The sequence below is a fragment of the Phascolarctos cinereus genome, unplaced genomic scaffold (genome assembly GCF_003287225.1).
Source record: "Phascolarctos cinereus isolate Bilbo 61053 unplaced genomic scaffold, phaCin_HiC Scaffold_4;HRSCAF=312, whole genome shotgun sequence".
Classification (NCBI taxonomy): Eukaryota; Metazoa; Chordata; class Mammalia; order Diprotodontia; family Phascolarctidae; genus Phascolarctos; species Phascolarctos cinereus.
This window is the reverse complement of record NW_027555847.1, coordinates 86,528,384-86,551,257: the sequence shown is the minus strand read 5'-3', so window position 1 is coordinate 86,551,257 and position 22,874 is coordinate 86,528,384. Positions and strand designations below refer to the sequence as shown.

The 22,874-nt window shown below is 50.0% G+C and overlaps 1 protein-coding gene across 2 annotated transcripts in view; it reads left to right on the top strand.

The window, feature by feature from the left end:
* SEMA3F (semaphorin 3F) overlaps nt 1–22,874 on the top strand; it is a 64,179-nt gene that overhangs the window by 27,239 nt on the left and 14,066 nt on the right. Inside the window, exons 3-6 of one of the 2 annotated variants that reach the window (XM_020999155.2) lie at nt 19,290–19,450; nt 19,872–19,934; nt 20,655–20,774; nt 22,060–22,155. In XM_020999155.2, the coding sequence (XP_020854814.1) occupies nt 19,290–19,450; nt 19,872–19,934; nt 20,655–20,774; nt 22,060–22,155 (440 nt within the window). The remainder of the gene's footprint in view (nt 1–19,289; nt 19,451–19,871; nt 19,935–20,654; nt 20,775–22,059; nt 22,156–22,874) is intronic. The other variant, XM_078152363.1, reaches the window with a different exon arrangement.

The window sequence follows — 22,874 nt, the reverse complement described above, 5'->3', positions numbered from 1 at the left end:
TCCAGTTGTCCAGCTCTTGTGTAAGTTCTTAGAGGCCGAAATTCTGTAGGATGGAGGAGGAAGAGCAGATGCAGAGGAAACCTTTGTGCATCCTCCATCTTCATCCTTACTCCCACCTCCCCCTGCCCTCCTGACATAGCCCAGAGGGTTATATAGGCAATCAGGAAACACAACAATTGACATTTCTGGCACTAGAAACACCCATGGAACTGGGAGACTGGGGGAAGGGGGAACAGGAAGGAAGGGATGGAGAAGGGCAGAGAGAGGTTCCAAAGCACTGCAGGAAAGCAGTTTTCCTGAGGTACGGGGCTGTCTGGAGCCATCCAGGGTCAGGCAGAGGAGGATGAGCTCTGGGGAGAGCTTTGGTGCTTTCTGGGAAGCTCTGCTCAGGCCCCTCCCCTTCCCCCTGCCCTTCTACACAAAGTCATCTGGGAGAGCCCTTCCAAGTAACCTACTCCCTCATTTCACTGAGGAGCAAGTCGAGGCTTTCATAGCCTATCCTGCATCCGTCCCCTTTCCTCCATTCACATAACCTGTACCCTAGTTTGGGTTTTTGCTGCCTCTTGCCTGGACTATTGGGAATACCTCCTAATAGGTCTCCAGGCTTCCATTCCCTCCCCTCTCTAATCAATCTGCTAAGCTGACTGGGATCTGTCAGGTCGCCTGCCTCCCCTGCCTGAACTACAGGAACTCCCTATTACCTCTAAAATCAAACACAAAACCCTCAGTTCCACATTCAAGGCCCTTCACAATTGGGTTCCCACCCCTCTTTCTAGTCATATTTCATATTATATCTCTTCACGTATTCCCTCTTCCAGTCAGTCTGGCCTGCAGGATGTTCCAGCACCTCCCACTAATGTACACATTAATGTGCACAGGTGGTCCTCCACATCTGGAATGCACTTCTTTACCCCTTGGAATCCCTAGCTTCCTTCACACACAGTTGAGGAGCTAGCTTTCACACATCCACCTACTTGTTGAACAACACCGCTCCCCCACGAATATTTTTATTTTATTTTTTTTCCTCAATTACATATAAAAACATTTTTTAACATTTGGGTTGTGGTTTTTTTTTTTAATTCCAAACTCCTTCCTTCCCCTCTCCTTCAGAAGGCAAACACTTTTGATATAGACTACACACTGCAATCATGCAAAACATTTCCATAATAACTATGTTGCAAAAGAGAACACAGTCCCCCAAAAAGGAAAAAAAAAGCAAGAAAAATAAAGAAAAAATAGTATCCTTCAATCCACGTTCAGACTTCTATCAATTCTTTCTCTGGAGGTAGGTAGCATTTTTCATCATGAATCCTCTGGAATCGTCTTGTATCATTGTATTGCTGAGAAGAGCTAAGTCATTCTCAGTTGTTTATTATACATTGTTGCTGTTACTGTGTACAATGTTGTCCTGGTTCTGCTCACTTCACCTTGCATCTATTCATATAAGTCTCCCCAGCTTTTTCTGAAATCATCCTGCTCATCATTTCTTATAGCACGATAGTATTCTATCACAATCATATACCTCAGTTTGTTCAGCCATTCCCCAGTTGATGGGCATCTCTTCAATTTCCAATTCTTTGCTACCTCAAAAAGAAACAATCTCTCTCTTAAAGTTACTTTGGTTTTACTTTGTATGTGTGTGTATGTATGTATATTAACTTTCCCCCATACTTTTGCTTTTTTTTGTTTTGGTGAGGCAATCAGGGTGAAGTGACTTGCCCAGAGTCACACAGCTAGCAAGTGTTAAGTGTCTGAGACCAGATTTGAACTCAAGTCCTCCTGATTCCAAGGCCAAAATTCCATCCACTGCACCACCTAGCTGCCCTGATTTTTTTTCTTTTTATCTCCAGGACCTAAGACTGTGCCTTGTGCATAGTATGTATGTAATGAATATTTGTCCATTTGAATTTAATTAAGCCCAGAAGATTGAAGGGACCTGCACCAGGTCAAACAGTAAGCTATTGCCAGGCTTGGGACTAGAGCCCAACTCTTAATATCTGTCCCAGACTCCAAAGCACTGCCTTTGGGCAGATGTTCATTCACATTTAGCAAATGTGTGCTTGGGCATGATATACAGGAACCTGGGCCTCTTCTCTCCAACCCCCCCCCCCAGATGGGGTGTGGTGATCAGGAGCTCAGTTCCATGAAGAAGGAGCTGGAGGAGTTGGATAAGGAGAGCAGGGAAGGAAGAGCCCCAGGCTTCTTAGTCTGGTAGAGACAGAGAAAGAACAGTCTGGGTGTGGAGGGCAGCAGGAAGGAGCAAAGGGTGGGGGCAGGGAGAAGGACCCTGCACTGGGAATAGTATAGGATGGTGTGTATTTAGGGGGAAGAGATAGGGAACAAGCATTTATTAAGCACCTACTATGTGCCATGCACTGTGCTAAATGCTTTACAAACATCATCTCATTTGACAATTTAGGTTGTCCCTGTTCACCAGATATTGAAGTCTTGTCTACTCTGTTGGCCCTTTGCGTTCTGTCTATCTAATCTAGGGCTCTTGGCAATAGCTGGGGAGAGGGGTGATCAGGAACCTCATCTCATCCCATAGGGGCCTTACTTGCCTCATCAGCCTTGCCTCTAGGGACAGCAGGCCCTTCATCCCTCCAGCCAGGATCCTGCTTCTCATGGGACATTTGAAGGATAATTGCAGGTTGAGTGTTGAGGGGGTGGGGATGGGAGGGAAGGAAAGATTGCCTTCCAAGATACTGGCTTCCCAGAGCACATAAAGCCTGGACTACCCTTCATGGTCTCCCTCTGGGGATCCACCCTGTAGGGACTTCTCAGAAGCCTCCCTGAGCCTGTCTCTGTTCTGAGCCCCACTTTAATCTCTGGGGGGAGAATTTCCCAGAGTCTCCCTGTGGGGTGATGATCTGTGGTTTGCCTCTAAGCTTGGTACCTGAATTCCCATGGCCAGGGCTCAGGGAGGAAACGGATCTGCCTGTGTATCTTCTTCTTTGTAGAATGGGGTGATAGAATCTGATTCTACCTCTTGACCTCAGCCTTGCTCTCACCTGGCTTGAGTAGTCAGGAGAAAGGCACAGGGGAGGGTAGCATCTCTTTTCCTCATCTCCGTTCAGAAAGGTGCTGGCCTAGGGCAGGGAAGGGGTTCAGTGCTGCCAGGCTTTGGCCAGGGGGGCAGGGACCTTCCGGGCTGTGGAGCTCATTAAAAAGGGATTAGGCAGGAGGCCAGTGGGGGCAATGGGGGTTCATCCCAGGCTCCTTCCTGCTGGGGGTGGTGCCTTGTTAGGGGCCTCCAACCCTAATGAGCTGTTGGCTCCCTAGGGCAATCAGGGGTGGGGGCTCAGCAGTGCCAAGATTTTCCCCCCAAGGACCCTGACAAAGGTAGGAGGATCAGTGAGACTGCAGAGACAGTTCCCAGGCTCTCAGAGCGGAACTGGGCCAGGTCAGCCCCAGCCGAGGAGTGCCCAACAGTTCCTCAGATGTAGCTTAGAGTCTCCAAGCAGACAGGTGTAGCATGGGGCTGGCCAGGCCCCAGTACACCTGGTTTCTTGTCCCAGCTCTGACACACTTAACTTGCTGTGTAACATAGGACTGTTCCCTTCCCCTCTCTGGGCTTCTGTTTTCCCATCTATAAAATGGAAGGATAACAGTGGCTATCATCCCTCCGGTTCCTTCCAGTAATAGATTTACCCTGCCTCAGTCCTGGGATTTGGGGTTCCTGGGTTCTTCTCTCAACTCTGTTACTGATACTACTCAGCCCTAGTTTACCCCTCTATGATAGAAACTCGTTACTCCCTCCCCCCCTCATCTCTACACCTGCTCCTATATCTGGCACATAAACCACCCCCACCCCCACCCCAGCAACTGAGGGCAGAGGTCATACATAGCCTAGTCCTTCCCCCTCCCTCCCCAAATCCCTTGTCTCTGGTCTGGAGATTAGGGAGGGTGAGACTTTGGGGAGAGGGTCAGGGGTCAGTGTGTGGGCTTCAAGGGCCTGTCCATCATGCTTAAGGCCTGTCAGCCTCAAGGCTGAGGGGGAGTGACTGCTGTCCATCAGGACCAGCTAGCCTCTCCAGGGCTTTTGTGGCCCTCTAAGCGAGGGGGTGGGGACGCCCACCTCTGCTGCTGCCTCCCTGCGGTTCCAGAGCTCCTTCTCTGTCCTCTCCCCAGGAGGCTTCCACCCTTCTATCCTAGAGGCTGTATCACTCAGTCCTTGCCTGGCCTTGAGGGCAGCCTTTGTTATACGATGGGTGGGTAAGTGGGGGGCACATCCTTTCTCTCTGCCATCTGCCTTCCGTACCATTGTCTCTTCTCACAAGCCTTGGCTTTGGGAACTTCAGTCCCCATTCTGCCAATGAGGAAAACCAAGGCAGCGACAAAAATCACCTTCTAGATCCATAACCAGCCTTTCCACCTTCATTGTTCCCACCTCTCATCCATCCTACCCAGAATACCAGATTATAACTAATTTACTACTCAAATACCTGATTGGAATCACAGAACTTGGAATCCCCCCTGCAGTATTCTTCACAAACATCCTCCTGCCTGTGCTCGGAAGCTGCCAATTCCATTCTAGGACAACTCAGATGATTAGGAAGCTTTTACTTAGATTGAGCTGAAATCTTCCTCTCTGCTGCCTCCATCCACTGACCCTGGGCTCTGCCCTCTGAGGCCAAGCAAAGTCAGTGAGTCTAATCCCCAAAATTTCCACATGATAGCCCCCTTCATATATTTGAAGACAGCTGCATGCCCCGTCTAGATTTTAGAGTCGTCAAGCTTTTCTCCTGGGAGGCTCAACCTCCTAAGTCCTTCATCCCACCCTCACGTGGCATAGCCTCCCACCCCCCCCAACATCCAGGTTGCCCTCCTGAACGAGGTCCAGCTTTTCAGCATTTTCCCTCATGTATGGTGGCCAGACTCAAATCCAAGTGCTAAGATGTGTCTGACCAGGGCCATGCCTCCATCTACCTGCCCTTCCCTGACACACAGGCTGGTCCCAAAGAGTTATGATTTAGAGCTGGACTGAGTGAGGTCCAGAGGAGGTACCCAGGTGGCAGAATGGGAATTTGAATCTAGAACTTCTGACAAGATCCAGTGTTCTTTCTCCTGTGACTGTTTCCTGTCTTTCCCATACACAGGCCTGGTTCATTCTGGCCTTTCCACCTTTGTTTATTTATCATGGTCACAGCCACCTGGAATGCCCTTGAGCTGTCTGCCTCTCCACAATCCTACCTCTCATCCAAAGGCACTACTCAGTGCCACCTCTTCTGGAAAGCCTTCCCATACTGCCTCAGCCCACTGGTCTCTGCCTCTCCTCTCAGTACCCCACACACTTGCCCTCACCCCCCCTCACATCTCCACTCTCCTGGGCGGGATTCACATCTCTCCCGTGATAGTCCCAGACAACAACAACGACAACTTTCACGGGGCGATGGAAAGAATGTTGGTAGACTTGGGGCCTGGAGACAGAAATTAAGTTTCTGCTATGATATTTAGCTAGATGACCTGGCAAGCCACTTTGTCTCTAGGCCTGTTTCCTCATCTGTAAAAGAAGGATAATTACCAAGAGCTATTGTGAGGAAAACTCTTTGCAAAATGTTGAAGTGGTACGGAAATGAGAGCTCTTGTTTTCATTGGGATTTATAAAGCCCTTTCCTCACGGCAAACCCCATGGGGTAAGAGCTGGGGGCAGGGAGAGCGGAAGGGACCCGGACAGTGCCCTGCTCTCTGAATGAGACCCAGCTTCAGAACTGGCTGTGTGATCCTAGGGAAGTTATTTCCCTTGTCTACTAAGTCTTCTCCCTGATGAAATGGGGAACATCTCTGTACTATTTGTTTCTGAGGGAAGAAAAAAATATTCTGTAAACCTTAAAATCCTGAAAGACAATGGAGGAGTTATTGTTCCTGAGTCATTTTCATATACATATTATTATCCTGATTTTTCAGGAGGGGCCTAAAGCTCAGGAAAGAAAAAAGAGGGTCACCCAGCTAGGAAGTACCCCCCCATCTCTCGTGTCCTCATTCAAGGCTCCTCCTGATCCCGGATGCTGCCAGGAGAAGCCTGGAGCCCTCTTGGTTGGTAGGGGGAGAGGACAAAGGCATTGCCCAGGAGGGAGAAGCTCGCCCAAGTGGGTGCTTCTGCCAGGCTGAGTTGGCTGAGGATGGGTGGAGAGGGTTGTTTGGCAGGTACCATTCACAAAGAAGAAAAAAAGTTTCCAGGCCGGAAAAGGTGTTTTCTCCTGTTGCTCAGATGAGTGGAAATGAACCTTTCCTTCCATTGATGATGAAGATTCCCCTGCCCTCCTATGGCCTTCACAGCTCAGGCCCAGGCCCAGATCCCAGCACTGGCCTCACTGCCCGTCCCTTTTCTGTTTGTTGTCTTTGAAAGTCACACTAAGTTTTCACTTTCAATTTTGTCTGAAATTTGCTTTCATCACCCAGCAGTGGACAGAGGCCTGGGTTAAACTGTGCCCTAGGGCCAGTCATGGTGTGATAGGATTTAGAGCTGGAAGTGACCTTGGAGAGGATTGTTTTACAGAGAAACTGAGGCCCGAAGGATGTTGAAAGGGCTATAGAGTTTGGGCTTGGAAGGGATGTTAAGGGTCATCTGGTCAAACTGATGTACGTAAACCTAATATTGTGAAAACATTTCAATCCTTGTTTTCTTTTCTGATCCTATGTATTTTAGTCTATGCATTTCAAAGCATTCTGAGGAGAATAATAATAGTAATACTAATAGCTAACATTTATACAGTGCCAGGCACTGTGCTAAGTGTTTTACAATGATCTCATTTTATCTTCACAGCAGCCCCGAGAGGGAGGTCCTTTTATTATCCTCATTTTATAGATTAGTAAACTGAGGTTAAGGGGCTTGCCCTGGGTCATACAGCTAGTAAGTGTCTGAGGCCAGATTTGAACTCAGGTCCTGCTGACTCTAGGCCTGGTGCTTTATCCACTGAACCATCTCTGGCTGCTCCTAAGGGGGTCCAAAAGCTTCAGCACAGTGCCAAAGTGTGTGTGGAAGGGGTTGATGACACACAGAAAATTAAGAATCCCTCATCTAATGGGGGGCAGCTAGGTGGAGCAGTGAATAGAGCACCAGGCCTGGAGTCAGGAAGACTCATTTACCTCAGTTCAAATCTGGCCTCAAACACTTATTGGCTGTATGACCCTGGGCAAGTCCCTTAACCCTGTTTGCCTCAATTTCCTCATCTGTAAAATGAGCTGGAGAAGGAAATGGCGATGTCTTTGCCAAGAAAACCCGAAATGGGGTCATGAAGAATCAGACACCACTGAAATAACTAAACAATGACAACATCAACATTTAGGGGAAACCCCTCATATTATAACTTATAACAGATTTGCCCCTGCTCACACAGTTAGTGAATGGCTAAGCTAGCATTTGAAGTCTTTTGAATCCAAATGTCTTCCATTGTACTATTCTGCCCCCCTTTTCCTTTCTGGGCCTCAGTTTTCCTATCTGTAAAAGGAGCAGTTGAACCACGTGATGTTCAGGAGCCTTTCCAGCCTTGAAAGTCCAGAGCTGTCTAATAAGGGTCTCGGGCTGCCTCACAAAGTAGTGAGCTCCCCATCACTGGAAGTGGCCAAGAGAGGGGATGGATTCCTGTTTCTGTGTGGATGCGTTGGACAATATGTCCTTGCAGGTCTCTTCCGACTCTGCAGTTTTTGATTCTGAATCTCCTTGGATTCCCGAGTCCTCTCTTCCTCGATTCATGACCCCCATTTCAGGAGATTAAAGGATAACTTCCAGCCATGGGCTCTGTACTTCTGGATTCCAGTGCTAGTGGCCCTGGGGCTCCCAGGGAGGGGGCAGCCAGAACCTGAGCCCTGGAGATTTGGCACTTAGACCTTAGCCCGGCCTGGTCCACTTTGGGGAAGGTCTGGCCCAGCAGGCTTCCATCTCCTCCCGTCCCTTGCCATGATGCAGTCCTGTGTCCCCGAGGCTATAGGAGAGGGGGACATGGAAAACAGCAGTCATATTGGGGGAGGGCAAGCTGAGTCAACTGTAGCAAGCCTTTCCCTGCTTCCTCCTGGTCCCTGAGGGCTCCTTGGAGGAGTCATCTTTCCTGCCTAGCGTCATCATCATCATCAGCTTCTGTGCCAGGGAGATCAGTAATAGTGGAGAGAACTGTGGACTCGTGGACCCAGTGACGAAGGTGACACTTAACTGTGTGACTGTGGGCATGCTACAACCTTTCAGGCTCAGTTTTCTCACCTCTAAAGTGGTCCTAAAAAGACTGTACCGCCTGCCCCATGGAGTTGTTGTGAGGAAAGTACTTTGTAATTGAAGTAGGACTTGGTCTTGTGAGTGGTGATCGTCTGAGGCTTTTTCTTGACTTTGGTGGGGGAGGATCCCAGGTCAGAAGAGGTTGAATTATCACCAGGACTTGTGGCCATCCAGGGCTCCAGTATTGGGAAGGATAATCAGCGCTGCCCACCAGTCCCCACCCCGTAAGACAGGGGAACCCTCCTGAGTCGGTGGTATCCCTGAGAGGGGGACCCAAAGGTCTCCGTCCTTCTTCCTACCTTTGACCTCTGGCTGCCAACTGTAGCCCCATAATACCAGGTCAGCAACATTCCAGGGGTGGGGTGGGAGGAAAGAGGGGTTCAGAGGCCTGAGAAATGTCACCGGTGTCTTGTCAGGTTTTTGAAACTGGAACCAGGAGCCATAAACAAAGCAGAGCCCAGGCGCAGCCCTTGGAACTGCCCTGCCTCCCCAGGCCCTGGCTGCCCTCTCGGGAGGAGATATGTATAACCTTAATCAGATATACCCCCAAACAACCCAGACTCTTAAGCATGGGAAAGCAGCCCCCTGGGGAAAGGGCTTCCATTACAATCATATCCTGTGACATACCCACTGAGATCACAGCTAGTGGGGGTTGGGGGGGGGGGCTCCTATCCCACTGAGTCACCCTCTCCTGACGTCCCCACTATACTCAGCTTCCTCCACCTGGCCTTGTAGAGGCAGAGTAGGGGGGAAAGGATGGGGCGGGGTGGAGAGGCCAGCAGTGAGAGAAGGCAGTGAGGTGCAATGGAAGGACCTTCTGCCCAGGAGACCTTGCACCTAGTCTCAGCTCTGCTGAGCTACTTTGGACAAGTCCCCTTCTCCTTCTGGGGCCTCTATTCATCCTTTGTAAAAATGAATGTAATAACCCCTGTCTAACCTGCGTGTTGTGCCAGGCTGTTGTGGAGCCTTTGAGGGAAGGCATGAGAAAGCCCAGTGTGAGCCTGTGAGTGGGCCACTGGCTTGGTGCTCCTGGAAAAAACCTTTGAACTTCTTCATTTCTCTGTGGCTTTCCCTGGTGGCCCCTAGCCGGCCCCACATACTCACTCTAGACCTTTCCTCTATTGCTTCAGAGACCCACCTCTGATTCCTAAGAGGACAATGCAGTCAGGCCCCCTGAGTGGGCAGGTCTTGCTCCCCAGAAGCCAAGACCCCTTTCAGCTGCTATCCACAGAGACCCAAGTGCGTGGCTGGGCTTTTCTTTAATGGGTTGTTCGAAGTTTTCTTTGATACTTGAGCCGCTGGACATCAATACAAATCACCAGACTTGCTCAGTAACTATTTACATTTCAGTTCATTTAAACACATCAATTACCATACTGCTAGCTCTGACCTAGGCTTTAGGTCTCCCTCTATATTCTTTGTCCCATTTGTTGCTGGTTACTGTTCCTGTCCCCGGCCCGAGTTAGTGTGAGCTCCTTTCTTCCTGTCCTCCCCCCACCCCCTGCATTATTTCATAAAGCTCTTTCCAGATTCCTTTGTATTCTTAGTACTTGTTAGATATGGTGTTACACTCCACTCATGGGCCGTGATTTAATGAACCGTTTCCCTATTTTGAGACGCTCAGGCTGCTTGCTTCCCATTTATTTTTATTTTTGCAATTATACATAATGCTGTTCAGAAAATCTTTGAAAAGATGGACTTTTTGTTTCTGAATACCCTTGCAGAGATTAGTCTGAACGATGGCATTATTAAGGTCAAGGGGCATGATTATTTTTGTAACTTTTACTATGTGCTGACAGATTCTCTCCAAAAAGATTCCACAAATTCACAGTTCCCAGGTGACTGGACTCTGAAAACAACCAGATAGTTAATGCCAGGACATGTTATACCCCAGTCTAGTAAAACATCGAGAATTCTAATAACACAGGGCCCTGAGTCCTGGGGTGCAGATACACAGGGAGAGAAGAAGCCAGGCCTGAGTGGATGGGGACTGGCACAGGCTTAGCTGGGCAGACATGGATCCATCTGGGGTAGAAGAGCAAGGCAGGCACAAGAGTGGACTCCCCTATTATTCATCTGGGCTTCCTGTGGTCAGGTTTTTGCTTTTCCTAGGCCTCAGTTTTCCTGACTGAGTAATAGGAACAGGAGAAGACACCAATAGGTGGGAAGGGCCTGGTGGCATCCCCAAAAGTGCAGTAGATAAGGTGGCTCTCATTGGACATGGTCGTGGCATGAAGGTCTCATGACCCCAGGAGCTATCCAGGTCCCATATCCCAAAGACTTGAGGGGTTACCTGCCTTCCAGCTGTTGGCCTTAGGAGGAAAATGGCGAGGAGAGAAGAGAAGGGGAGGGGGAAGAAGAGATGGGGGGGGGAAGAGGGGGAGGGAGGGAGGGCGAGGGAGAGGGAAAGAGAATGTATGTGAGAAACTCTACCTGTGATTGTACTTGTCTCTTTGTCTGTGACTCTGTCAATTCATTTCAATTCAACAAACATTTCTTTAAGTGACAAAAACAAAAGTCACGTCTGTCATCACGGAACTTATATTCTACTGGGGGAACACCACAGATAAACAAATGGAAAGTGGCTTCAGAGTTAGAAAGGCATGCAGGAAAAGCCTTGTACGGGAGGTGGCGTGTAAACCTTACAGGAAGCCAAGATTTCCAAGAGATGGAGGTGAGGCAGAAGAAGATTCTGGGCATGGGGGACGCAGCCTGTGTTCAGAGTTCAGAGTCAGGAGCTAGGCTATGGACAGGGGACAGCAAATGGACTGATTTGGCCAGGACATGAAGTGCACCATAGGGAGTTATATGAAATCAGTCTGTAAAAATAGATTGGACTTTAAATGCCAAACAGAAGGGTTTGTGTTTTATCCCAGAGGCAATGGGGAGCCATTGAGCTTTCTTGAGCAGGAGAGTAACATAGATTTATGCTTTAATATCACTTTGACCACTATGCAAAGGATGGATTAGAGAGGGGTGAGACTTGAACCAGGGATGCCAATTAGGAGGTTGTTAAAATAGTTTAAGTGAGAGAGGATGAGGGCTTGAATTAGGCAGCAGGTAGTGTGGAGCCATGAAGAGAGTGATAGCTGTGCAGTCAGGGAGCCAGGGTTCAAGTCTTGCTGCTGATGCTTGACATTTTTTATGTGACCTTGTATAAGTCACTTAAACTCCTGGACCTCAGTTTCCTCATTTGCAAAATGAAGGCATTGGACCAGATGGCTTCTGAGGTTCCTTTTGGCCGATCTTGTGGCTCTGTCCGTCTGTCTGTGTCTTTTCTGTCTGTCTGTCTGAGTATACCCCTCCGTCTGTACATCTCTCCATCCATCTGTCTCTATATCCCTCCATCCGTCTGTCTGTCTCTGTATCCCTTCATCTGTCTATGTGTCTCTATATCCCTCCATCTATTGGTCTGTCTATCTATCTGTCTGTCTCTATATCCCTCTGTCTGTCTATCCATCCATCTGTCTTTGTATCCCTCCATCTCTGTCTGTCTCTATATCTCTCCATCTATCTGGCTGTCTATCCATCCATCCATCTGTCTGTCTCCATATCCTTCCATTTCTGTCTCTCCATCTGTCTGTCTGTCTCTGTATCCCTTCATCTGTCTGTCTGTTCATCCATCCATCCATCTGTCTCTATATCCCTCTATCCATCTATCTGTCTCTGCATCCCTTCATCTGTCTGTCTCTATACCCCTCCATCTATTGGTCTGTCTATCCATCTATCTGTCTGTCTCTATATCCCTCTGTCTGTCTATCCATCCATCTGTCTCTGTATCCCTCCATCTCTGTCTGTCTGTGTTCCCAGCAGCAAATTCCCATCCATGACGTGTCTCTTACTTTCCCCATCTCCCAACAAACCCCAATCTCAGCCACTGCTCCAAGCCCTGCAGGCATGGGCAGGGGGGTATTATGGGGGGTGGGAGGGAGACCTTCTCCCATCCTATCTATAAATAGTCTAGCCTGGGCCGGCTTTCCCGCCTCCTGGGTGACCTCCAGCTGGCAAGTCTGGCTTCCTCTGGCGGCTTCCCCATTTCTGGCTATTTAGTTTCTTGTCACCACAAACTTGGCTAGGGAGGGGTCACGGGAGGTGGGAGTGGGTAGGAGCTTGGTCCCTGGAAAAGCCCAGTCCAGCTGACCAACAGGTGACTGGCTAGGACTTCAGAGGCACCGACTGGCTGGGTAGGGGAGAGGGGCTCAATTGGAGAAGATTATCTTTGATCCCTTTCCTAGATTCAGGTCATTTCGTCCATTCCCCTGCCTTAGCCTAGCCTCCACGACCTTGTAGCTTTTGGCTGCTGGCATTCTTAAAGAGGGATATAGGCTCCAAGGTCAAGGGGAGGAGAAACTGAGTCAACTCTTCCTCCCCATTCCTCTATCTCTGGGTGTTCTAGATTCCAGCAGAACAGGTTCCCTAAGAGTTTATATGTGAATGATCTTGAAAGCTGGTTTTTCTGAGCTGGATCCCAGGAAAAGTCTGCCCTACCCCCCAGGTCTTTACCCTCGGGGCCCCCTTGGTAGCAGCAGAGGGAATGGGGGTGGAGAAGGCTTGGCCAGGATCCTGGCCAGCCCAAGGGACAGCTGCCTGGCAAGAAAGGGTGACCTTGGGCAGTGGGGAATGATAGAGTGGGATATGAAGAGGGGGAAGAGGGAGACAGGACTGTCCTGCTCTGGGAGCCCAGGGACAATGCTCCTGCCCACCCTCCTTCCTTAAAACAAACACTCCGAAGCGCAGCCCCAGACGCTGGAGTTGGTATTCAGTGTTGAAAGCCCCTGCCTTGTTTAGCAAAGGACCCGTAAGCCAGGGCCCTGAGCCCACCAGGATTCTGCCCCAAGCAGTTAAGGTGGGCCACTGGTCCATGGGGTTAAGAAACCATTCCAGGGCCTCTGGGCCTTCCTGTCCTGGGTTACCTCCATAGACTTGGCCTAGATTCAAACTCAGGTCCAAGTATGTCACTCTTTGCACTATAGCTTGGTGCTTGGAGCTCCTTGGCCTAACAGTGTGGGTTGGTTCGGTAAGTATCACTCAAGCTTGCTCTCTGAAACCCCTCGCCTCACACTTGGGCTGGAGAGGAAGGCCAGTCGCCTCCCTTAACCAAGATATGTACATGTGTGCATGTGTATGTCATTACAGTTATTCAGGTACCATGTTCCAGGCCCCAGCCTGGATATCTGTAGGACTCCTGGCTCCCATCTGGCCCCGACCTCATTTGGCCCTCGAATATTCATGACCTTCATTGTACTTTTCTCACCTTCCAACCATGGAGCTAAAAATAAGGTCTTTGAGGGGACATGGGGAGGGATTGAGGGATGTTGCCTCCCCCCTGTAAGATGGAGCCCCTGAGGCCTCAGTGAACAAACACCACGGGGGATGTCTTAGTAAACTTGGAGGGGGTCGTGGGACAAGGGGCAAGCAGAGTGACAATTGATGTAGAGCCTGGTTGTCTTCCTCCTCTCCTTCCTTCTCCATCCTTGCCCTCCATCTTCCTGTCTTTCCTGGGCTATGGGGCCCCACACAACAAGATATAGTTTCCCAAGGACTTTCTTCAGGACCCGCTCTGTGAGTTAGTAGTTAGTGCAAACACTATTGTCTTTAAAGGAAGGCCAAGGAAAAGGAATCCAAGACCCAGTGACAGAGAATGACTTGTCTAGGGTCACACGATGTGTCCTGAGCAGAGCTGGAACACGATGATCTTGACTCAGGCCAACTTTGTTTCTGCTGTACCTGTGCTGGTGGTCATGGTCAAACAAGGCTTCTTCTGGAACACTTACCCAGTGCCAGGAGGGTCTCCGTGCTTACCCTTCCTGCTGAGAAGCCTTTTCCCATTCCCTTGGCTACTAAGACTATAACTGCCTTCTCTAAATTACGTCCTATCCATTTGTATTTTTCTGTATGTATATATTTCTGAATGTATACATGTAATATATTGTTATATATTATGCCTGTTCATATATGTGTATAACACATATACATATATGTATGGAATACTAAAAAAATCTGGAAGCTAATAATATTTAAGCAATTATTATATTATAATATATATTACTATATATATGATATATTATAATATATCATTAATTTATGTAATTGGTCAATATAATTAATTATATAATCATACATGCAAATAATAAACATCTAAAAATTTATGCAAAATATTTAAATAATTAACATAACATTACTTATTATATTATTAATAATAGTAATATTTAAGCTATTAAAAGCTTAAAATTACACTAAGACTTTGGGGATCACACACACACACACACACACACACACACACACAAAATCTTACCTGAGAATAATAATAGCTTACATTTATATAGCATTTTAAAGTTTGCAAAGCACTTCGCATGTATTGCCTCAATGGATCCTCACAGCAATCTTGTGTGGTAAGTGCTCCTGCTAACCCCATTTTATAGATGAGGAAACTGAGGTTAAATGATTTGCCCAGGGTCACACACATATCAAGTAAGAGTCAAATGCAGAACTGCCGGGGTTTTTTTCCTTTTTGTCTCTGTGTGTCTACAGTGCCTGGCACAAAGTAGGCGTTTTAATAGATGCCTGTGTGTTGCTGTTCCATCGTCCTGGAGCTGACTCCTTAGCTCTTGGATCCACTGGGGTTAAGCATCGTCCTTTCCCGGTGTCGAGTCATAAAATCTTCAGAACCACAGCTGGAGGGACCCTCATTTTACAGACAGGGAAACTGAGACCCAAAGAGAAGTAACTTGCTTGAGGTCACATAATGAATCTTCTGCTGACAGAGTCCTTTGCCTAACAATGGGGACACCAGAGTTAAAAATGACAGTCCTCATCCTCAGGGAGCTAACTGTTTTTAGAAGGTGGAGCGTGGCCCAGCTTCTGATAAGTATGATACAAGGTAGGGAGTGATGGGCATAGAGGAGAAACCCAGAATGCTCTGGGATGATCTGAGGTGGGAAGACGCACTTTTGACTGGAGACCCCAAAGAAGGTGTCTTAGAGGAAGTGACACCTTTTAAAAGAAGTGGAGGGTGGCACAGTAGATAGAGCACCAGCCCTGGAGTCAGAAGGACCTACGTTCAAATCCGGCCTCACACGCATAACACTTGTTAGCTGGGTGACCCTGGGGAGGTCACTTAACCCCAATTGCCTCACCAAAAAAAAAAAAAGTAGAGGGAGATAGTTGTAGCAGGAGGGGAGAGGACGACGTTGTAGGGGGCCAATCAGGCCTGGCTGAAACAGAAGAGTGATCAAATTGTGATGGGGCAAAAGAAGTCAGGCTAGGAAGGTAACTAGCTTTAAGATTTGCCAAGCACTTTATGTAAATTATATGTAAATTATGCTGTTTGGTCTCTGAAACAACCCTACAGGGTGGGTCCTATTGTTGTCCCCATTTTACAGATGGGGAAAACTGAGGCTGAGGGATGTTGTGTGATTTGCCTAGGTGTCTAAGGCAGGGATTGACCTCAGGGCTTCCTAACTCCTGGTACAGGACTCTAGCTGCTTCTAAAAAGATTATGGGGGACCTTAAATGCCAAGTAGCAAGGAGCATCATGGGGAATCAAACCGAGAACATCTGACTTCCACTGTGCCGCATCTTCATGAGGAGGACACTGGGAGAGGAGGGGTATGGCAAGCAGAAGGTAGCTTGGTATAGTGGGTAGAGAGCCAAACTTGGAAATCAGAAAGACCTGAGTTCAAATCCCACTTCTGAATGTTACTAGCTGCGTGAGCCTGGACCAGTCACTTAAGCTCTGAGCCTCAGTTTCTTAATCTGTAAAAGGGGGATAATAACACTTACTCAGTGCCTATCTGGCAGGATTATCGTGAGCCTCAAATGAGGTAATGCCTATAGAGGACTCTGCAAAGCTTCAAGCCCTTTGTCAGCTCCCAAGCGTAGAGATGATGCCAATTCCAAAACTGGGTTGAGGCCTCCACCCTCTAGTCTTGGCCAACCTGGGCTAAGAAGTTCTTCCTCAGAACTCAGCACTAGCTCAGGAGGCGGGCCAAGAAAAAAGGTAGTTCCCTCACCTTGGGGGCCTAGCAGTTGGGCATCTGTCTGCCCTACCCCAAAAGTCTGGGTGAAAAACAGGTTGGAGTTGTTAGACCAGACTCTGGGTTGGGGGGGGCACAGGAGGGAGGTGGTACTTGGGGTGCTGGTGGTGGGGAAAGTCATAACTCACCAGCTGTTGAAACAGGTCTGGCAGCATGGGGGGCGGGGAGGGAGGAACTGAAGCCAGCCAGCCAGTGAGAACAGCCCATGGGGTGCCGGCTACCTTCTAGGTGTGGGAGACGCTCAGGGAGAGGAGAGGAGAGAGACCTGTTGGCCCTCCGTGCCTTCCAGAGTACCTACGAAAAAGAACATGCTGCCTACAGCTTGTTTGTACGTATGGGTTGGTTTGCTGTCTCCCCCAGTAGATCATAAGGTCCTCACAGGCGGGGATTCTCTTTCGCCTCTTTTTGTATTTGCAGGGCTTACCACAGGGCCCTAACACATAGTAAGTGATCAGTAAATGTCTGTCAAGTGACTGGTTAGGAATGAGGCTTAAACCAAGCACATAGGGGCCTTAGACCTCTCTGGGCTCCTTGACCAGCGTTGGGCAGCCAGCAGGTTTGCCAGTTCCCAAAGGGGCAGGAAGATGCTCCCTCGTATCTCAGTTCTGTCCACTGTACCCTGAATCCACTGGACTCAGCCTTTGGGTGCTTCATAATCCTGAAACTGATGCCTTTGGTACTGGTGGAGAAGGTGGGCAGACCCTGGAGGCCAGAGCCCCAAACAAATGTCCAGGGCTCATTCCCTAGCTATTCCCTACGTCCTCCACTCCGAAGGCACCCCCACCAGGGTAGCCTCTTCCTCATAATATTTATTTATTTGGGGGTGGTGAGGCAATTGGGGTTAAGTGATTTGCCCAGGGGCACACAGCTAGCTAGTGTTATATGTCTGAGGCCGGATTTGAACTCAGGTCTTCCTGACTTCAGGGCCTGTGCTCTATCCACTATACCACCTAGCTGCCCCTCTCATGCAATATTTATGTATCCTCTCCCACCAGGTCACCCCCTTCACAAATTCCCAGTGCTCTCTGGGGCTATTGAGGGCTGTTCTGGATCCAGAGAGGTCTTATCTAAGAGTAGAAAGATTGGGTCAGGATTCCTGGATTCTTTCCTCATTCTTTCCTTTTTCTCCTTCCATGGCCCAATTTGCCCTGTTCTTTCTCTCCCTCTCTCTCTCTGTTATTTCATCTCCCTAGGCCTCAGTTTTCTCATCTATAAAATGAAGAGATTGGACTAAATCATCTCAAAGATCCTTTCAGCTCTAAGCCTTGTGGTCCTTTGACTTGCAATGCGTGTGATGGAGCAGTAGGCGTGGGGCTGGCTACTCTTTAACCCCTGAATGCCCATAAAGACCTTTGATGCAGCTGCTACGTTGGGGTGGGGACCTCAGCCCTTTTATCCTGAATTTCCAAGAGCTGGGATGTTGGGGTGCTGGCTTAGCGAGATGGCTGATGCATCAAGGATTTGGCCCAGAGGTGTGGCCCTGCCCAGCCCAACTTCCTCCTCCCCAGCTAGGCCCCGGCGCCACAGCCTCCCTACACCAGCTATTCTCAGGAGAGGTTGCAGTTTCTGGAGCCGGTGACTCCCCGCTGAGGACAAAGGGACAGAAAGGGAGGTTGTGTGGGCCCAGGACCTTGGATCTATAACCTGGGAAGGAGTATGGAGAAGAGGCTTCTTGCCAGTGATCTGGGGAAGCCCCGGGGGATGGCTGGGCCTGGAAGGTGGGAAGGGGGCACAAATCGTTCTCTTCCCAACACCAAAAGCACCGGTGCCTGGATCCAGTTAGGAGGGTCATGGCTTCCCTCAGGCCCTAAGACTGAAGAAGAGTCTGGCACCCTGGACCTTAGACTCCAGCTGTTTCAGCTGAACTAGACCGGGACAGCTGAGGCTTTTGTCCTAGGTACTGACATCTAAGGGGAGGGGTGCTTTTCCTCCCTACTGGTCTGGAGCCTCCAGGCCCCGCACCTAGAGCCTCTTGGTCTTCTGACAGCCCACATCCCCATGGGAGAGGTGTGGGAAGGGAAAGGCATCCTTTGCCAAGGTCAAAGGAGGCAAAGAAAGCAGAGTCCACGCCAGGAGGGGAATCAGCCACCCCTTTCCTCTCCATGAATGTACCCATGGTTCAATTGGCAGCTAGGTGGCATAGTGGATAGTGTTAGATTTGGAATCAGAAAGACCTGAGTTTGAATCATGCCTCAAACATTTACTTAACCATATAGGCAAGTGGACATAATTCTCGGCCTCAATTTCCTCATTTGTAAAATGGGGATAAGAATAGTTGTTTAATAATAATAACTGTCGCAAGGATCTGATGAAATAACATGTGAAGTACTTTGCAAACCTCAAAGTGCCATACAAATGCCAGCTATCATCCTTATCCCCATGATGATGATGATGATGATGATGACATCTCTCTGCCAAGGCCTGCTTGCTTTCATATTATACTCTTGAGGGAGCACAGACTAGACTCTTCAGGGAAGTGTCCCGCCCATCATCCCCAAATGAATTTACCTCAAGTACCAGGATTCCTGGGGCAGCTCGGTGGTCCAGTGGATAGAGCGCTGGGCCTGGAGTCAGGAAGACTCATCTTCCTGAGTTCAGATCTAGCCTCAGACACTAGCTGTGTGACCCTAGAGCGAGTCACTTCTTCCTGTTTGCCTCAGTGTCCTCATCTGTAAAATGAGCTGGAGAAGGAAATGGCAAACCACTCCAGTATCTCTGCCAGGAACATCCCAAATGAGGTCACAGAGAGTCGGACACAACTGAAATGACTCAACAACAATAAACCAAGGTTCCTAGTTACAACTCTAAATTCAACTAAACATTGATGAAATGCCTTCTGTGTACTCAGGCCCCCTCCCAGCCCCTTACTCTGGCTGATTTTTCCCCAAGAAACAGGGGTACAGGGAAAGGGAGAGGATTTGATTAGGGGTAGGAGTCCTCCAGCTTGAGGCTTGGAGGTGGGGAGATTAGATAGCCCTGGGGTTATCTCCACTTTTTTGCCCCACTCCTGATGACTGGCTCCCTCCCTGTTCTGTATTTTGCAGAGCTGAAGGCTACGGGTACTGCTCATTTCTTCAATTTCCTGCTGAACACAACAGATTATCGGATTCTGCTAAAGGATGAAGACCATGACAGGATGTATGTGGGCAGCAAGGATTACATCCTGTCCTTGGACCTCCATGACATCAACAGAGAGCCCCTCATCGTAAGAGCAGGGCAGGGTGACAGGGAGGGAGAGACAGCATCAGGATTTCCCCCAGAGCTGCCTACCTGGGACAGACACTTCCACCCCCCAAATACCTGGAAAACACACCCACACCCATACACACCCTCCCCTACACACCTCTGCCCTTAAGGACTTCTAGCCTGGCAGAATTGCAAGTACCACGTCCAAGATAAACAGACAGCTAGGTAAGACAGTATGTAGCTGGGATATTGATACCAACATAGCACTATTGTCCTGAGTGTGTGAGAAAGGGAGGCATTCCTATATTCCTGATCTGATCCCCTGTCCCCAGACTCCTGCCTCATAACGGGTGCTCGAGTGGGGGTCTTTAAGTTGGGGGTGGGGTGAATGAGAGTATGAGGATCCTGCTCTGACCTTCACTCTCCCCCATCCTCGGCAGATCCATTGGGCAGCTTCTCCTCAGAGGATCGAGGAGTGTGTGCTCTCAGGGAAAAACAGCAATGTGAGTATTGAGGGCTGAGCCACAGGTGTGGTGGGCTGGTGAGACAGGGAAGGGAGGAGCCATGGGTCTGAAGCCCAGAGCCCTTAGCCCCTGAATCTCAGCCCCCAGACTCCCAGCCTACTGACTCCTAGTCTTCAATGTCCAGCATCCCAATTTCACAGCCCCTGAATCCTAACTCACCCCCCCCAGTGCTCCATCTTCCAAATCCCCAAATTAGCCAGTCATTGAATATCCAATGACTGAATGCTAGTTTTGAAACCAGGGAACCCCCGAGAATTTCCCCCTCCCAGCCGACTGTCACCTGTCAATGCCTGCCTCTGAGCCTGTGCCATCAGAGCTGACACTCGCCCTTGGAAACCCACCTCAGACCAAGGGGCAGGAGGCAGCCGTGACTCCCCTGGGTCTCCCTTCCTCCTTCCCCCTCCCCAGGAGTCACTTCTATACCCCCTCTTGCCCCCAGTTTATTCAACAGCCCCAGAGTCAGCAGACCTGGCTGTAAGCCTTGGCTTCACTACTCTGTTACCTTGGGCAATCCCTTTCACCTCTCTGGGACTCAGTTTCCCCTTCTGTAAAATGACAATATTGGACTAGATCTCTGGAATCCCTTCCAGCCCTGTCTGTGAGCACTGAGGGTGTTGTGAAAGGAAAGCAGGGAGGAGCTGGGGAAGAGGGCGGGGAGGGGGCTTCACAGGATCTTCTTGCTCTTCATTCCTCAATCAGGGGGAATGTGGGAATTTCATTCGTCTCATCCAGCCCTGGAATCGGACACATCTGTATGTGTGTGGGACAGGTGCCTACAATCCCGTGTGTACCTATGTCAATCGAGGGCGCAAGGCACAGGTATAGCCCGGGGTCTGAACCCCCAGCCCCTGTCTCCTGACTCTTGGCCCTCGACCCTTTGAGTCCTAACCCAAAAAGCCTAGACCCCCCTGAACATCTCTTCCTTGATCCCTCCTTTCCCCCCTCCCCCTTCCCCTCCCCCAAGTGTGGCCCTGGGCCTGCCCAGAATTCCCTTGAATCCTAGCCTAGCTCTGTCCCTTTGGATCCATGTTAGGTTTCTCTGGGTGCTCTTGGGCTAGATGAGGGTGGGGGGCATTCCCGTGCCCCTAGCACCTCCTCCTCTGTGGCTGCCAGGGAAGTCTTTGGGGCCCCAGATTCTAGGGACTGTTCCAAGCTGATTCTGTGCCACCCAGGGCCAGGTGGCCCTGCCTCAGACTTTGGAGGAGCGGGAGTTATCTCAATAGCCCCTGAGACAGACAGATCAACAGCAGGAAAGATGTTAGGGGATGTGGGGAGTGGAATGGTGGGTTGGGAAGCTGGAATTCTGGGTTTTTTCCTTTACCGCAACTCCAACTGGCTGAAGGGAGGGGATATTGGATTTACTGTGCCTCAGTTTCCCTGTGTGAGCTACCTCACCCCCCCACCAACTGTTGTGAGTTGGGGTGGATGAAGAAACTTACCTAAAACAACCACTTTCTTTGGATGCAGATGAACTCATCAATATTCATGTCAGTATATGAGGGGGAGCTTTGGGAGAGGGAACCCTGGGATGCTGCCTCTCCCTTCTCCCAACACCTGCCATTTTTGTCTCTCCTCACCCCCCTGCTTCTGCTTTCTTTCATCTCCATCTGGGCTCAGGTGCGGCCCTGTGGCTCCTGTGTGTCATGGGACATGTGTGTGCTCTCCATGGGGACTCCTGTGAGTGGGACACTTACTGTCTCCCAGGGAACATGTGTGAGCGGGCATGTTCTTGGTTGGGCCACATGTGTTCTCCGAGAGGCAACCCATGTGGACAGGTGTCTTTCTAGTGGGGCTTGTGTGATGTTGGTTGAGTGATGCTGGGCCGGTGAGTGTAGACGAGGCTTGGGGCTGAGGGGAGTTTGTAGGACGCCCACAGCGTGTTGTGGAATGCACGTGTGCCGAGCTGGGGTGTGACTCTGACTGAATAGAGTCCTGAGCTGGTGTGTATGTGTGTGAGTGTGCTGAGGGGGCAAGAGTATGTCAGGAGGAGCGCATGCCTGATCACGTGTCCGTGCTCCAACTGGGCAACTGGTCTACCTACAGTGGCCCTCCCTGCCCCAGTGGGTGAGCCCCAGGGCTAACCTGACTCTGTCCTTCTTCTCAGGCTGTGGAGCTGACACACACCCTTCAGGCCAGAGGCCGGGGCAGCAGAGCCACGGATGCCGCCGCTGTGAGCCCAACTGTGGCCACCCAGCACCAGGTGGGACCCAGGCCTCAGTCTCCCCGGCCCCTCTTCAGCATAGGCCCCGGCTCCAGCACCCTGACTCAGAACTGTGGATAGCCCCAATGGGGCTACTCCAAACCAGACAGGACCCATCTCCAGGCTGACCCTGGATGTCTCCCTCCACCCTGTTCCCTTCCTCCCCGTTTTCCCCCTCCCCCGACACAGAAGCGTACCCTCTCACCCGTTAACCAGGCCGTCCCACCTGGAGCGCCACCTGTCATCCTTCTAAGCATCCATGGTGTTCCCAGAGCCTTCCTAACCACTCCAGTGTCTGTCCCCAGGGCCCCTAAACACCCCCCCTTCAGCCCCAAACCGAGGTGCTGGAGCTGTGAGCACAGTGGAGGCCCTACCCAGGGGAGAACCCTGAGGACGCCCTCACCCCTATTCTGCCAAGTTCTGAGGAGAGATGAATAGGCTCACATTCGTGTCAGTGAGGAGCCCACACGGCACTCTTCTCAGACATACTGCATGCACATTGCACACTTCCTCAAAACTTATACTCAGCCATACCCAGGCAGGTACACACACACACACACACACACGCACACACACACACGCAGCGCATATTTCTCCCTCATGGGAGTCTACAGAGCACCTGCCCTGGGGGCTCTCTCCAGGCCAGAGATGGCTGGGACCTGGTGAGAGCTCTGTGTATGCTGTGGATAGGTGAGAGCGTGACTGTCCATTTGGGAGAT